General features: G+C 38.4%; 4 protein-coding genes across 9 annotated transcripts in view; 3 read left to right on the top strand and 1 right to left on the bottom strand.

Annotated features, from left to right (window-relative positions):
* The window catches only part of LOC105450016 (phytanoyl-CoA dioxygenase, peroxisomal-like), a 40,912-nt gene extending 28,963 nt beyond the window's left edge, over window positions 1–11,949 (bottom strand). Inside the window, exons 1-2 of one of the 4 annotated variants that reach the window (XM_011689577.1) lie at window positions 11,011–11,949; window positions 9,822–9,987 (exon numbers count right to left, since the gene is read on the bottom strand). The gene's annotated coding sequence lies outside the window, so the exon portion shown is untranslated. Of the gene's footprint in view, window positions 1–3,242; window positions 3,398–9,821; window positions 9,988–10,338; window positions 10,427–11,010 lie in introns of those variants that run through there. The other 3 variants (XM_011689579.1, XM_011689578.1, XM_011689576.1) reach the window with 3 other exon arrangements.
* Window positions 9–7,411, top strand: LOC105450017 (gamma-glutamyltranspeptidase 1-like). 3 transcript variants are annotated; one of them, XM_011689582.1, is made up of 11 exons: window positions 9–599; window positions 734–1,169; window positions 1,242–1,438; window positions 4,299–4,535; window positions 4,622–4,845; window positions 4,937–5,129; window positions 5,230–5,430; window positions 5,514–5,763; window positions 5,874–6,067; window positions 6,155–6,395; window positions 6,498–7,411. In XM_011689582.1, the coding sequence occupies exons 2-11, from the start codon at window positions 1,140–1,142 to the stop codon at window positions 6,759–6,761; spliced, it is 2,031 nt and encodes a 676-aa protein (XP_011687884.1). In that variant the 5' UTR covers window positions 9–599; window positions 734–1,139; the 3' UTR covers window positions 6,762–7,411. The 3 variants fall into 3 exon arrangements, with proteins under 3 accessions (XP_011687884.1, XP_011687883.1, XP_011687882.1); XM_011689581.1 differs by having other exon boundaries at window positions 9–889; window positions 1,033–1,169; XM_011689580.1 differs by having other exon boundaries at window positions 9–1,169.
* LOC105450018 (nuclear protein 1) lies at window positions 10,530–12,839 on the top strand. The gene is made up of 2 exons (XM_011689583.1): window positions 10,530–10,910; window positions 11,962–12,839. Exon 1 carries the CDS (start codon window positions 10,672–10,674, stop codon window positions 10,906–10,908), a length of 237 nt encoding a protein of 78 aa, XP_011687885.1. The 5' UTR covers window positions 10,530–10,671; the 3' UTR covers window positions 10,909–10,910; window positions 11,962–12,839.
* A 1,000-nt stretch (window positions 12,840–13,839) lies between these two features.
* Window positions 13,840–15,073, top strand: part of LOC105450012 (venom carboxylesterase-6-like) — a 2,760-nt gene continuing 1,526 nt past the window's right edge. The window contains exons 1-3 of the mRNA XM_011689561.1: window positions 13,840–14,123; window positions 14,373–14,670; window positions 14,888–15,073. The exon at window positions 14,888–15,073 is cut by the window's right edge and continues 9 nt beyond it. Coding sequence (XP_011687863.1) covers window positions 13,929–14,123; window positions 14,373–14,670; window positions 14,888–15,073 — 679 coding nt within the window. The 5' untranslated portion in view covers window positions 13,840–13,928. The remainder of the gene's footprint in view (window positions 14,124–14,372; window positions 14,671–14,887) is intronic.

Raw genomic sequence — 15,073 nt, 5'->3', positions numbered from 1 at the left:
TGTTTTTTGTACGCGCATGTAATAATGTGCGACAGTATACGTAACAGTGGAAGACCAGTGCAAACCAGCCTTGGAATCTCGACTCCGATGTCTCGACTGGTCGTTTAAAATTCAGGTAAGGATGGACGTGACTTTACGATCCTGTTTCCAAAACATGTTTCTACACGTCTTCTTACAGGGTTATTCTACGTTACGTTACCATATCGTGATGTGCGTTCACCGATAGAGTACGTGTGCGTGCAGTCATCTCGTATAACGAGCGATCTCCAATTCGGACTTTCATTTATTTTTCATGAATAAATCACGTCCATCGGTTTTTCGTGCGGCCTAGCATCATCCCCGAATCTTTTCGCGCTTGGCAGACTCATCAAAAAATTTCAGTGCGGGAGTACAAGAGATAGCTCGTTAATTCAATTAAACTTAAGTGCCGGTGGAAATTCGCTGGAAAACGCATTCGCACGCGACTGAGCGAAAAGTGCGGTCGAGTGTTAAGCGTGTAGAGTATTCGCGTTCTCCATCGAAGTTTCAAATACTTCATTGGGAAAGATGAGAGAGAAAAGCACTTTAACATGTACATTCGAATCGCAGGAGGAACGGAGGTACGACGTGTTGCATGCCTCATCAAAGATTTTCAAATCACACAGATATTTGTACCTTCGACGTGAAAATCGATCTAATCGTTCGAAACTTGAGACCCCCCGCACTCAAGACCTTTCGTTGGTTCATTTTGTAGCTACAGACCTGTCTTGCGTTGATGCGGTTGTTGCGCAGGCTCGCATCGATCTTGCTTTTGCTCAGCTGATACATCTACTGCTGCATTTCGTAGTTGTGCTCCGCTTAAAATGCGTGTTAGAAACACGTAACAGGAATGTTTTTCCGACATTTAAGTGTAAGCTTTGCAGTGTGCAATTATCTCGATATCGGTGCAATATTCGTATGATATTCGATAATTCTTCCTTCCCCTAGAAAAATATATTTACGCATGCGTTTTTCAACTCGTGTCAAGAACTGAACTCAACGTTATCCTTATAGTTGAAGCGGTGCACCAAATCGCGCAGGATGTAGCCAATAACGCCGACATGGCGTGGAATTTCTCGACACACGCTGGTCGAGAGGTACACAAAGAAGTACGGTCGTAGATGGTGAAAAACGGACGGCATGTCTTCCGAGTGAGTGGATCGATGTTGAATTAGTACGGGCGCGACTCCATTTATTGTACTAATAAATGGAGCTTTTCGCAGAGAAAAACCATGAGAGCTTCCTCGCCCTCGTCCAGCACGAGTTCCGTGTACACCAGCGCCGACGATGCACGCCGGTGCACCGGCTACGAGAGGAGCCAGTTCCTCGACTTGGAGGATGTCGGGACCGCCTGGCTCCTCGGCACGCATTCCTCGCATGATAGATCGAAACGAGTACTCGAGAGATTAAAAATAGACAAGTGAGTGATATCATACGTCAGCTATATCGCGAGCACCGAGCTCGTTCTCCCACGACATAATCTCTTTTCATTTTGCTTGCCAGTTGAGAAGAGTTTCCCTACCTAGCTCAGGTATTACATTTCAATTTCACCTGGAAAAGTAATTCAACTTCAATTAGAAAAGTGAAAGTAATTTCCGTTCGTTATCCACAGTTCTTAGATCAACAGCGTCCACGGTATAAGAAACTGATCTGTGTCACGCCGTGTTTTTACGTAGCCGCATTACGTTTGATCTTATATGTGCTTATTACACAACAAAAAATTTGAGCTGCTTTAAACTGTTGAAGCACAATGCATGTATTTACACAACAAAAAATTTTTATTCCAGGCATTATAAAGCAATTTTGATCATTAGTGATACATTAAAGATCGACACAGCTGGCAGTAGTCTTTTATATAAGAAAATTTTTTATTACTTTTTCAAAATATCGTATTGGATATAATATTAATTTTAATTGTTATCTAAAACTGGACTCAAATCACGTAAACGAAAATAAATACAAATAAATAATTTACTTCAAGCTAACAATAGCATACAACGCTTTCAACAATAACGAAGCTATTTATATTTATTGAGACAAATAATTTATTCATGTTTGCTCTATAAACTCGCTTGATCATGGTTCAAAAAATATAACTACATAAAAAGTAGCAGAAAATACTTAATAAATATTTATAATAATATATGTATTTATTAAAGTTTCAGTATTTTTAACTGTACGTATTTTTTCAACTCTTACGTACAGAAATAAAAACTAATAATGAATAAAAATTATAATTTAATCTTTCGAATCTGAAATCCTATATTTTTTTATCAAAGGTTAAAAGTTTTACGTAATTTTGCGTATAAGTAATCTCAGCTTTAAAATCTCGAACATAACAATGATTCAGCTTGAAAATAACAATGATTCAGCAATTCTTGATAATAATTTATCGTTTTAATTGATATTGTAAGAATAGCGTCAATAAATAGCGATAATGGTAATCTGCATAATAATATTTTTGATATTATGTTTAATACAAGTACGTTTTACTATCAATAAGTAAAAATATAAAAATTGTTTTGTAAATTATGTTGCAATATAGATTAAAATCCTACATTTTTATCGCATCAGATAATCTATTAAATTGTGATGTATTTATCATTATTGCAAAAAAAAAATCTTTCCATTGATAACAGAAATAAAACACATTTAAAAAATAAACATTCTGTAAAAAATACAACAAAAAAATAACGAATGAGAATAATAAATACGAACAGTAGATAAAATTTTATCTGGATAGAATAAGAAATTGGATCGCAGAATAATCTGTGTGATCCAATTTAATGCCTTCATTTCTAAGCTCGCATATAATAACACAAGCTTAGAATTAACGATACAGTTTTTATATATCATTAAAAATAATGATTATGGAATCATTAAAATTCATAAAAATTAAAAAAATTTAATAAAACATTTCTTAAATTTTTTTAAATTTTTTCAAAATTTTTATAAATTTTAATGATTTTATTACCATTACTGTTAATGATTTCTAAGAATTTCAGAAATTATTTAAATAAAATGCAGCAAACTATTTTATCGACTATTTGATATGACTATTATATAACGATACTTTCATTGTTTGTCTCTATTACTTTCACAATACTAGCCTCAATCTTCAACATAGCCTCAATTAAGATTCTAAACACACATTTGCCCTGTCGACGAATTTTAAGATCAATCCCACCTAATTGCAATTCCAAGAAAAAAATTTTCAAACGTACCAGACACGAATTCACGCGACATTCGCTCGTTTGGTAGACAGTTAAATGGTTGTTACTGCTGTGGAACAAAGAGTAAAGTGTTTCAAGTATCAGTCCGCTTCCAGTTACACTCGTTAACTAACAGACGGCAATCCTTAGAGCTTTTAGAATTTATATACTCATTTATCAAGGCTGCGCGCGCATGATATCACGCGCGAAATTCATAAATCTTTGATCTTAATGCATAATAAGACTGTCATGCTTTGAATATTTATAGTCAAAAAAATGATTAATGTTTTTAAACGCGTTTAAATTATCACTATAAGCGTATATTAATGTTCAAATTCAAATGATTAAAATATTAAATTATATTTGCAGCCAACATACATGTATATATTTAACAAATAATTTATAAAAAATGAAATTTTTAATTATTATATAGATTTCTTTAAAATAACTTTTATTAGAACAATTTTTTAGAACTCTATTTAATTACTTAAAAAAATAATTAAATGTGTTTACTTAAATCAAACATATCATATATTAATTGCCCGTGAAAATTGATACTAAAAATCTTAATATAAAAATATCAATAACAGTTTCAAAGTTGTAAGCAATTAACGCTGTGCTTTAGCAATGTATAATGTATAATATAAGAACAAAACAATAAGAGAATAAATTAATATAAATCTAAAATATTGATATGTGTAATAACAAATTACGTATGCTGTTTAAAACCTAATGTTGCTTATAAATCATGCAAGATAATCAAATGCGTACCATCAGTGTTGCATTTCTGTCAATCAATATTCATATAAATCAATTAATATTTAATAGTTTAATTAAATTATTCACGTACTTAGTTATTAACACTTGTCGAAGAATCAAAATTATGGTTTCTGCAACGACAGCTGAATAAGCACAGCATATATAATAAAAGAAAGCGATGCGAGAAATGGGCAACGATAAAACCGATTCGACAGTAGAGAAAAAAACCTTTCTTAACATTTGATAAATTGAATAAATTGCGGCAAAATTGTTAAAAATCATGAATCATGGCTGTTGCCTCCTTTTCAGATCACGATTTCGCGTGCAACATGTGATTATAATCGGCGCCGTTGTAGCCGCACTGATAATCGCTGTAGTCATCAGTCTGAGTGCGTACGCACGTAGCAGCACGTCGGACTCGCGACACGATGACTTTCTGGCGCCGCCTGATCCAGAGAGCTTCCAGCCTCCGTCATGGAGTAAGTTGAGAACTTTCAAACGCGGTGCCGTTTGCGCGGACGGAGCACCATGCTCTGTTATCGGCAAGTACGTATACAGACGTGAATTGTTTAATTCGTATAAGAATAATCGATATACGAGAGTCGATATATACGCTTTATTCGCCTTTTCAGGTCGATCCTGGAACGGAACGGATCGGCGGTGGATGCTGCGCTGGCCGCGCTAATATGCAACGGTCTTGTGAATATGCAAAGCCTGGGCCTCGGTGGCGGACTTATGATGACAATTTATCAAAGATCCACGCGCCAAGCCTTCGTTCTCAACGCAAGGGACCGCGCACCTTTGGCAGCGAATTCTACGATGTACGATGGCAAACCCGCAAATGCATCTTCGTTCGGTAAATCTTGACTCTTTGATATACAAGCGTCTCTCAATCGTTTTTTTTTTGTACGAAAAAGTATTTAATGCCGACGGATTTTAATTGGCAGGCGCACTGTCAGTCGCCGTGCCCGGTGAACTCGCCGGTTACTGGGAAGCTCATCAACAGTTTGGTAGATTGCCATGGGCGGATTTGTTCAAGCCGAGCATCGAGCTCTGCGAAAAGGGCTATGTCTTGACATTAGTGCAGTACGACGGCCTTACGTATAATAAGAAAAGCATTTATAACGATCCAACTTTGAGGTATGAGCTTGTCAAGTATATATACAAACTCCGCGCATAATAATAAATGATGAAATATTTACGGCGCGGTGTACACGAAGTATCGTCATTAATCTTTTAGAGAACTATTTGTCGATCCTGTGACTAACGAGTTCCGTAAACCAGGATCCGTGATTAAGCCCCACGCACTTTGCGAAACACTGCGGATTATTGCCGAGAGAAATGTGACTGAATTTTACAACGGTACGATTGGACGACTTCTCGTCGATGATTTGCAAGAGCAAGGAGGAATCATAACGATGAAGGATCTCAACGAGTACAGGTAATCGGATAATTGTCCGGCGCGTCACGAAAAGAACTCGTTCTTAAATATACATATATGCCCTTCTTTCTATTTTTGCGCAGAGTTTCGTGGGATCAACCGATACAGACGAATCTTTCGGGCGGGATAGAACTCTTGACTACAGGACTGCCCGGTAGCGGAGCTCTTCTCACGTTTATTCTCAATGTTTTCGACGATTACGGTTTCACGCCGGCCAGCATAGCCGACTTTAACGCGACAATCCTCACGTATCATAGAATGATAGAGACGTTCAAGTACGCGTTTGCGTTAAGGACGAAGCTGGGCGACGGAGCTTTCGTCGATATGACCGAGGTAAAACGATGCCGAACGATGTCTCTTCCTTTTGAATCTTATTGAATTTGTTCCAATCAATAATAATTGCACTATTTTAATCTTTTGAAAATAATCCTTTCTCTGCGAAGATAACCAGAAACCTGACGTCGAAGAGCTTCGCGCGCGCGATACGTGAGAAAATAGACGACACGAAAACGTGGCAGGATCCTCGGCATTACGGCTCTCCTGTCTACGCTAATGTCGAAGACCACGGTACCGCGCACGTATCGGTGCTGGCACAGAATGGCGATGCGGTATCAGCCACCAGCACCATCAACTATTAGTAAGCCGATCTCTACCTGAAATTGCATCGTTTGCGAATTGTTTGAAAATATCCTTGGTATATGCTTTCCGTCTGATGATTTTGCAGTTTCGGAAGTGGAATAGTCAGCAGAAGAACCGGCATTGTGTTGAATAACGGCATGGACGACTTCGGCATTCCGTCGCAATTCAATTACTTCGGTATGCCGCCAAGCCCCAACAATTATATCGCGCCTAAAAAGCAGCCGTTGTCGTCTATGGTGCCATCCGTTCTGGTCGATCGGCACGGTGACGTAAAGATGATCATGGGTGCCGCCGGTGGTACAAGAATTACGACGGCGGTGTCGCAAGTAAGTAACAAATATTTAATTTGGCTGGATTTCTATTTAGCGTTTACCGAGATCAATAAATCAACAGACGATTCTCACAGATGTACGCCTCTACGCTTTTAGGTGACGGCGAAAATACTTTGGATGGGACAGACGGTCAAGGAGGCGGTGGACTCGGCGAGGATACATCACCAGCTATTCCCGCCGAAGGTGTCTTACGAGTACGGGATCCCTAAGCAAGTCATCGACGGTCTGAAACGTTTGGGACACGTCACGGAGCGTTACAGGGTTCGCGGCAGCGTAGCCTGCGTCGTACTGTATGAAAATTCCACGATTTTCGCGAACGCCGATTATCGCAAAGGCGGCGACGTGTACGGAATCGATTGATTTGCGCACGTGAACCACCTCGTCGATGAGCCAGCCGTCACCTTGCAGCACAAAAATTCTGCGAAAGATAATGGGCTTTGTTCAAACAGCACCTCGTGTTTATTATACCGATGTACGCGAATCTTGTTATCGTTACCGAGATGTTTACGTTTGAAAGATCGATATGCCAGTATTATCGTTCAATACAACACTTTTACACTTTCTGATCGCATGTCCCTGCGTCTCATTCTTCCTTCCGACAGATCTATATTACCTTGGATTTATTATCTTCCCTTGAATTCTCTCGTGATATTTACATATACAAAACGGGCAACAACAATGTAGGTATCGAAAACTTTTTTTACTCGTGCAAATAATTTACATATTCGTATACGATTCGAATTCTCAGCGTAACTGTACTTCGCTCCGTGGACGTGACGCTTATCGAAAACCACTAGCCTTGCTGCGCTTTTTATAGACGCGAAGCCTTGATGACGCATTGCTGCGATTTATTTATTTCCTGCTTTAAACTACTCCGTATAATGTACCTGATGTTCCACTTCAATTTTCATCCTCGCACATCCTAGTCTCTGCGAAATTCTTCAATAAAATTTTCTATTGTAATTTTTTTAAACAGCCTTCTTAATCAATAAAAACGAATTTTGATAATACATCAATCTTGACAGAATGCCAATAGCACTTTAGCTAGGAGGAAATTATTTTTCGTATCCTTGGTACGTCACTGCACGTCTCTTCTTCCTCTAGTCGTCTTGCTTGGGGGTCATGGAGCTTTCTACAACGCCAAGGCGGCGCTTTGGGAGCGCCATACAAATATAAGGTATTGCAATAGCCATTCCCCTTCTACAGCCACGGCGAAACCTGTTCCCGAAGCCGTCCAGGAGGATTCTCGGCTAGTCGCCAGTTGGAGAACAGACCGGGGGCTGACTTAATGCAAACCATCAAGATCAAATCGATTAACGGTACTACGCATCCGCGCGCGGCTCATTTCCTTTCGTCTGGTCTTCGCCGTCCTTGGAATTCGATTGACGATTTTTTTCGCACGGCATTTCTTTTTTTATAAAACTTCGAAAGTGAGAAAGAAGGAGCCGCGTTGATCGGACTTTGTCATCTGCTGACTTAGCGGAGATAGCGCATTCTACAAGCTATAATTAAACGTCGCCTCATCGTGAGAGGGGTACACGAAAGCGAGCACGTATTTCGCGCCTAGTCCGAGATAATCCGTATCAATGTCTGACCTTGAAAAATAAAACTGCGTCACGAAAGAAAGAGGAACTGATGTTTCGAGTGTAAACAAGTATATGCCGGACTCGCAAGCGCGACATTTAACTATTAACACCTGAGGAACGTCGCGGGAACGTCGGATAAAGAATCGAAAATAAATATTCGAATATAAAACATCTGTTTGTATCGTTAATTAATATCGATGATACCTGCCTGAATAAATATTATGTATTCCGTGCGCTGCGAAAAATACGCCGCGGCGAATTACGAACTCGGCAAATGTGTCGAATTATTTTCTCGTAAATGGCAAGTGCTGGAATACGATATCAGAGAAATATCATTTATCAGTTTTAACATTACCCTCATCGCGACCTTTTTTTTTATGATTCGACATATTGTCAACTCGCTAACGTCGAGGGAGAGAAGAAACACCTCGCAGATTCTTACTAAATAAAATTAGTATGTAAAACAAAGTTACAAAGCTCGTCATTGTGATCGCGCGAACAAGGGGATTGAAGAATACGAAATTATTTGATCTGGAAATTTCATCGGTGGCGTGACGCGTCTTTCAACGCTTCGATAGTTCTGCCTCGCGTTGACATCGTACGACGTAGAAACAAGCTCGATTGATTGCGCGTGTGTGAATGCGTGATATCGGCTTTCCTCCGCGCGGCAACGCGGCCGCGCGCGGTGATATGCATATCCCCCGGTGAATGTAACAACAAAATACTTGTCGAGTTGTTTACGTCCTCATTACGAGCGTCTTGTTCACCTCCGCGAGGCGGTGACGTCTTATTTGCAAACGATTAGAATAACGATACCTGACACGCGCTTTTCCTATCGGCGATTCCTTTTCGTTGATTCTTTAAATATCCATGCAGCTATACATCTATTTCTATTTCTTTCATTTCGTTTCTTTCTATCCTTCTCACTCTCACAAATTTTTTTTCAATTTAACGCCACAAGCAACGGCATAACTGCGCGATTCCTCTCAACGTTTCCTCACGTACTTGACGAGATAAGACATAATATATCGTCCTGAATAAAAGAGCTACCTTCGGAGATCAAACGCATTCCGCTAAAAGCATCACACAATGTTGTGCGCGGCTCTGCAACAGCGCTGGAAATACACGCTCTATAGAACGCTCGTAGAAGGCAATGCACTTGGGCGTCGGGTGAGCTTACGTGTTGGAATTTTCTAGGTCGCTTCGAACGTATAGATTAGCCATGTGAGTAGTGATTACTGAATGAAACGGGAGCGAAGATCTCGTGTACGAAGAGAACCGAACCATCATCGTAGGGAGTATTGGAATAACTTTAAATTATATATCTCTACCGCGTTTCCAAACAACAATATGTTTTGTCGTTCGATGACTTTTCGTGCGTTACATTATTTTATCTGTAGATTTGCGGTTTGCATTTGATACGTACAGATAACGTTATCTATATATAGAAGTTATTTGGTTCATACTGATACGCCAATCTAATGGAATACGAGAAATAATTGATAGATAATCGATTATAGATGTTTTGAGCAGTTGAATAAAAAGGTTTTATTCAACTTCGAGTTTTAATTGATTATTTCAATATTATACGTCCCAATATAAACATTATGATAGAGCTGCTTAAAATTATATGAATATATACAATATTTCTAAATCCATAATTTGTTATCTTTTATTTTCTTTCTTGTACATAGAAAAATAAATCATTAATGATCTTTGTTAAATAAAATGGTTAATAGATTATTACTTGAGTTTGTCAACGATTAAATTAATATAGAATTAATCGGAGTCATGTAATCCTTAGTTTTTGAAAAATTATATCTTTAGTACTTACGTAGATTCGTAATATATGTTTCAATAACACAAGACCAGCTGCGCCACGCTGCCCAACAATATATGTGTGTCCACTGTGCCGTCACAATATTGCCACGCAGTTTCTACTTAATGGCTTTTGTCCTTGAAACGACGTTCAACACTCCGCTCGTATAAGAAATAAAAATCTGCAATATATAAAAATTATTTATATATTTTTACGAGCGTTCAATACGTAATATTGTTGTATCATGTATGTAATTGCGCCAACTTTGTTTATCTGACCGATATGTTTATTTCTCTCTTCGCGGCTGATACTGATAACTCGAGTTCACAGGAAGGAGTTGCATAATTTTACGAAAAAGCCAGGTCGAAATGAAACTTCTCGATACGCGTTATCGGCGCTTTGCGCGGTATCGACACCGCGAAGGTTATATTTACCATCTGCACGCGCAGATACTACGCCGTTGCGCAAGATTACGCGAAATAAAGACATTTCCTTTCCTTTCGCGCGGAATTGACAAAAGAAAAAATATTACATATTAGATTCGCATCGAGACGTCGTCAGAGAACGTTCAGAGAATGTTGCAAAGACCATCGCCGGCGAAGAAACCGGCGAGGAAACCCTGTTGAATCGTCTCGGGGCTTCGAGCTCGAAATGCGCATGGGCACGCATGAGCGGGCCGCGCCGCGCCGCGCGTCGTATATAAATCCGGGTCGGCGAACGCCGCGCGACCAGTATCGAATCGATCTTCCCGGTCGAGCCAGCGTACCACACGAGCATTTACTATCTTCGCGCAAACTGCGTCGTCGCGCCGCGACTGTCCTTCCACAAGCGTTACCCCGAGAGAGAACCTGAATCTCCGTAAACTATGTCCGAGGCGCACGTTGACGAGTACGAGCACTTCAACTACGACTACGACAAGCACATATTTACCGCCCACGGTGGCAAGCAGAGGAGCAAACGCGAGGCGGTCGCGCATACGAATCACTTCGATCCGAGCGGCCATTCCCGAAAGATTCTCACCAAGCTGATGAACACCGAGCACAACAAACGGCAGACGAGCGGGACGAGCCAGACCACGACGAGCAATAAGAGCAAGGCGTAGAGGTGAGATCCTCTCGCGCCCCCCCCGTGACTTATTATTCGAGTGCGTACTTGTACTCGACCGCTTTTATTCTCGAGCAAGTATGAGGCAATTACGTTTTACCTTTCACGAGATTTTACGCAAGACTCGTTTATCTACTCGTGCCGAAGGCTGCTACCATGGTGCACAGAAGGAGACGCATGCTGCTCCCTATACCCGATTATACCGCAATTACCATGGCTGCTCAGGCTGCCACGCGAACGATGTATAAAGAAAGTTAGCGTTAGCTGAGTATCTTGAAGTTGCGCGACTATCTAACGCACATGCAAGTATATCTCGATTCGATTAATCGCGTGCAGCGGCCTTCAGAACGATACAGAAATTTCTTAATACAAGTGATTTTCGTTCTCTACTACTTAATAAATCTAATTCCGATAAATTAAAATTCGTTATTTCACAGAAATTACGTTTAACATTCGACAGTAGAAAAGATACATACCTTATCAATTTTTACATGTCACTAGTTACATATACTTACGTGTACTCGGAAAGGTTAACAATGGAAAAATCAAAACAAACACGGTCGCGCTCGTTGCGTCCGTGTTCTTGTTATGTTCAATCGTTCAACTCCTAAATCCGCGAATCGCATCAGCGTCTCGCTTTTTTTTTGGTGCTTGTTCGCGAAAAGCAGGCGCGTACTGCGCCGTGACTTATTTCGCTATCGACGCCGGCATACTTATCTTAATAAGCGCGGTGACTCACGCGGCGCCGTTTATCTTTTCGCTGTTTATCTTTTTTTCGATTGCGTAAGGCCGTGAACACAATGGAAGAGAAATATTGAAAACAGAAATAAATATAAGAAATTTTTAACATCAGAGAAATCGCGTGTGTTCCACGGTACACGGTTTCTCGGGACAAGTTGAAATTCTTGTGTTTATTTCTGTTCCTGATATTCTTTCCATTATGCTCAAGGCCTTACGCACAGTATTTCACCTTTCGCGGCAATGCCTGCTTTTCAGAAAACATTCGAGAGACGACGTTCTTCTCCGCACTAATTCGTAATTTTCATTTCAGATTACGTTCCTAACCTCGCGGCCCGGCGTCGTCAAGTTGGATCTCATCTCACTGGACTTACCTCCTATCTAAGACGACCGGAATAAAAAAATATACTTTTTTTTTTTACTATCAAGCATGCATTTAGTCGTAGGTTCTCACCCAATGTAAGATCGGCACGATAGCTCGTGCCCCATCGTTATCATTTATGTCAGAAGCACGCGAATAATCACGTTATTTATAAGAGTATATAAAAATAACGTACGTATATGTCGCACTTCGGCTACCGCTTACCTCGCGTGAATCTGGAGTTCGCATGACATTCTTTTTCTTTTTTTTTTTCCTCTACGTAGGTCGTAGCATAATGTGGTGATACTATATTAATTTTTGCGTGTGCTATTATTGAATTCGTTGATAAGCTATATGATCGATTGAACCGCTTCTGTACGTTCATGAAAAATAAAATTTATGATCTAATAAAATGATAGGTGAGTCATTGAAGCCTTTTTTCATGCGTGCGTTTTTACGATGAATCATTGTTAAAAGGAACTGCGATAAACTTCGCTACTGGTTTGTTATCATAATTAGAGCGGATATATGCAATATTGTGATATGCGCGGCATACTACAAAGAAGAAAATATCCTTGTGTAAAGAAAGCTAGACTGATTCAAATTAACTCGAGAATACACGATGTTGATGTTCAGTCAAAACGGATTATTCGCACATTATTGTGATCGATGACTATATATATTATTGATTTAGAATTGCGTGATATGTTTCTCCGCGCGAAAGAATAATACAATGTTGTATTAACATAAACATGATGTGATTATATTGAAAGAACTGCGCAAGTAAAGATTTCTAATTAATTGAAAATATACTTTCTCTTATAAATGCATATTCCATTCTTTCTTTCCTTATCTCTTATATTTATTTTAACCATCTTAGTTTGATCATCTGTTTTATATTATCCGTTACTTAAACAAGATTGTTATAACGATAATGCAGTGTATCAAAATGAGGCATAAATCAAATGTTATTTTTAAACAGTTATAAACATATAGCACTTACTATTACATTCCATCTTATGAAAAAAAATTTTGCAGACGTGCATCAATTCTTGGCAACTAATTTTAATTCCTGGATGTATTTTCGATACTGAAAGTAAATTTAAATCGCTATAGACATCTCTGCTCAAAATTTGAAACTGGTATAATTCTGCATATACATATACTCACTACCGTATGCGAAGTACCATACTTGAACACGCGAATTTTGGACTACTTGACTAGTTAATTTTAAAGCTTCATTTAAAAAATTCTATTATAGTTTCTGCATTCGGTATTAGGATTCTCACATTAAAATGATCTCTGTCATTGATGGTTATCGATGAAAAATCTAGAATACTCTGTATGAAAACTGCTCGAAAACAGACAGTGCATGAGATAAAACTGTGTATGAGATAATTGATCTTATCACTTGATAAGAAAATGAACAATTACGCACATACTAATAATAACCTTACAAAAGAATATATGGAAAAGTTATACATTGCAATCTGGGTGAAATTTCACTTTTTATTCAAAATATATTAGAAATATTTTAATATAAGACACGTATTGACCTTGAGATTTAAAAACCAAACTTTTATTTTCACATTTTTTATTCATGCAATAGACAAAAATACAAAGAGAAATGTCCACCCTGTTAGATCATGAATTATTGTATTTCTGTCACTAATCAATTTTCTTTGAAATATAGATGTTAAATATAGTCAAGTTAAAATATACAAGTAATATAAATTTTAAGATAACACGCATGAGCATTACATGTTATCAAACTTGAGATAAATATTCTTTTATAAGTAAGGTTATTATTAGTATGTGCATACGCAAAACATGTCTGTTGATATGATAAATAATTAGCCTCGAAAAAAGGATAGTTTAATAGAAGCATGATCAAAGAATAACCGGCATTCGTCACAATCATGTTGCTGAAACTAGTCGTCCTACTTTGCTTGAGCTTTGCCGTTCACGCAAATATAGATGGGACTGCTCCAAGAGTCAAAACGCCTTTGGGAGGACTGAAAGGCTATTACAAGTTCTCGGAAAATGGTAGGAAGTACGAGGCATACCAAGGGATCCCTTACGCGTTGCCACCTATTGGGAAATTACGATTTAAGGTATATAGTCGAATTAATTATTAATAATGTAAATATCCTTAAAGCTATATTTCTTGAACTGACACTTCTTATGTAATAAAACGAAAGTAGATTTGAACAATAGATGCCAATAGTTTTTCAAAGCTTTAGATCAAAGATATTTCATAGCAATTTTCTGTTACATAGAAATACAATTTTTCTAAATTTTACTTTTTAAAATTTTAGTTTAAAGTTTTAGAATTTGAGATTTTTCTTATTTTTCCTACGCAGCCTCCTCGGCCAATACCGGCATGGACTGGTGAATTATCGGCTACAAAATTCAGTTCTGAATGTATTCAATATGATCAGGTGCCAACTCCAGAGAAGGTTATTGGTGCCGAAGATTGTTTATATTTAAACGTTTATGTGCCAATACGAGAAGCAGGTGCAAATAAAACCCCAATGCCGGTAATATTTTGGATCCATGGCGGGGCGTTCCAATTTGGTAGCGGCATGTTGTACAGCGCTAAATATTTAATGGACCACGATGTTATACTTGTCACAATTAATTATCGATTGGGACCAATGGGTATTTGCACTATATATCTTAAATAAGATTAGTAACGTATACTATTAATAGTACGTTCAAAATAATATTTCTAATGTTAAAGTTCATTTAGCCAAGTGTTTACACAGATAAATATAGATAAAATTTAATCTAGCTAATTTAAAAAAAAAATGTACAAACTTGTTTTGATCATTTTATGTTTTTAACTTTTTTTTAACAATTAAAAAATATATATCAGGTTTCCTCAGCACGGAAGATGAGGTAGTTCCTGGCAATATGGGTCTGAAGGATCAAAATATGGCGCTTCGTTGGGTATCGCAGAACATCGAATGGTTCGGTGGCGATTCGAAGAAAGTGACCTTGTTCGGTTTAAGTGCTGGCGGTGCAAGCGTGCATTATCATTACTTATCGCAACTGAGCGCAG

Source organism: Wasmannia auropunctata, unplaced genomic scaffold (genome assembly GCF_000956235.1).
Source record: "Wasmannia auropunctata unplaced genomic scaffold, wasmannia.A_1.0 LD336069.1, whole genome shotgun sequence".
Classification (NCBI taxonomy): Eukaryota; Metazoa; Arthropoda; class Insecta; order Hymenoptera; family Formicidae; genus Wasmannia; species Wasmannia auropunctata.
The sequence above is the reverse complement of the archived record's forward strand: the minus strand, read 5'-3'. Positions and strand labels throughout refer to the sequence as shown.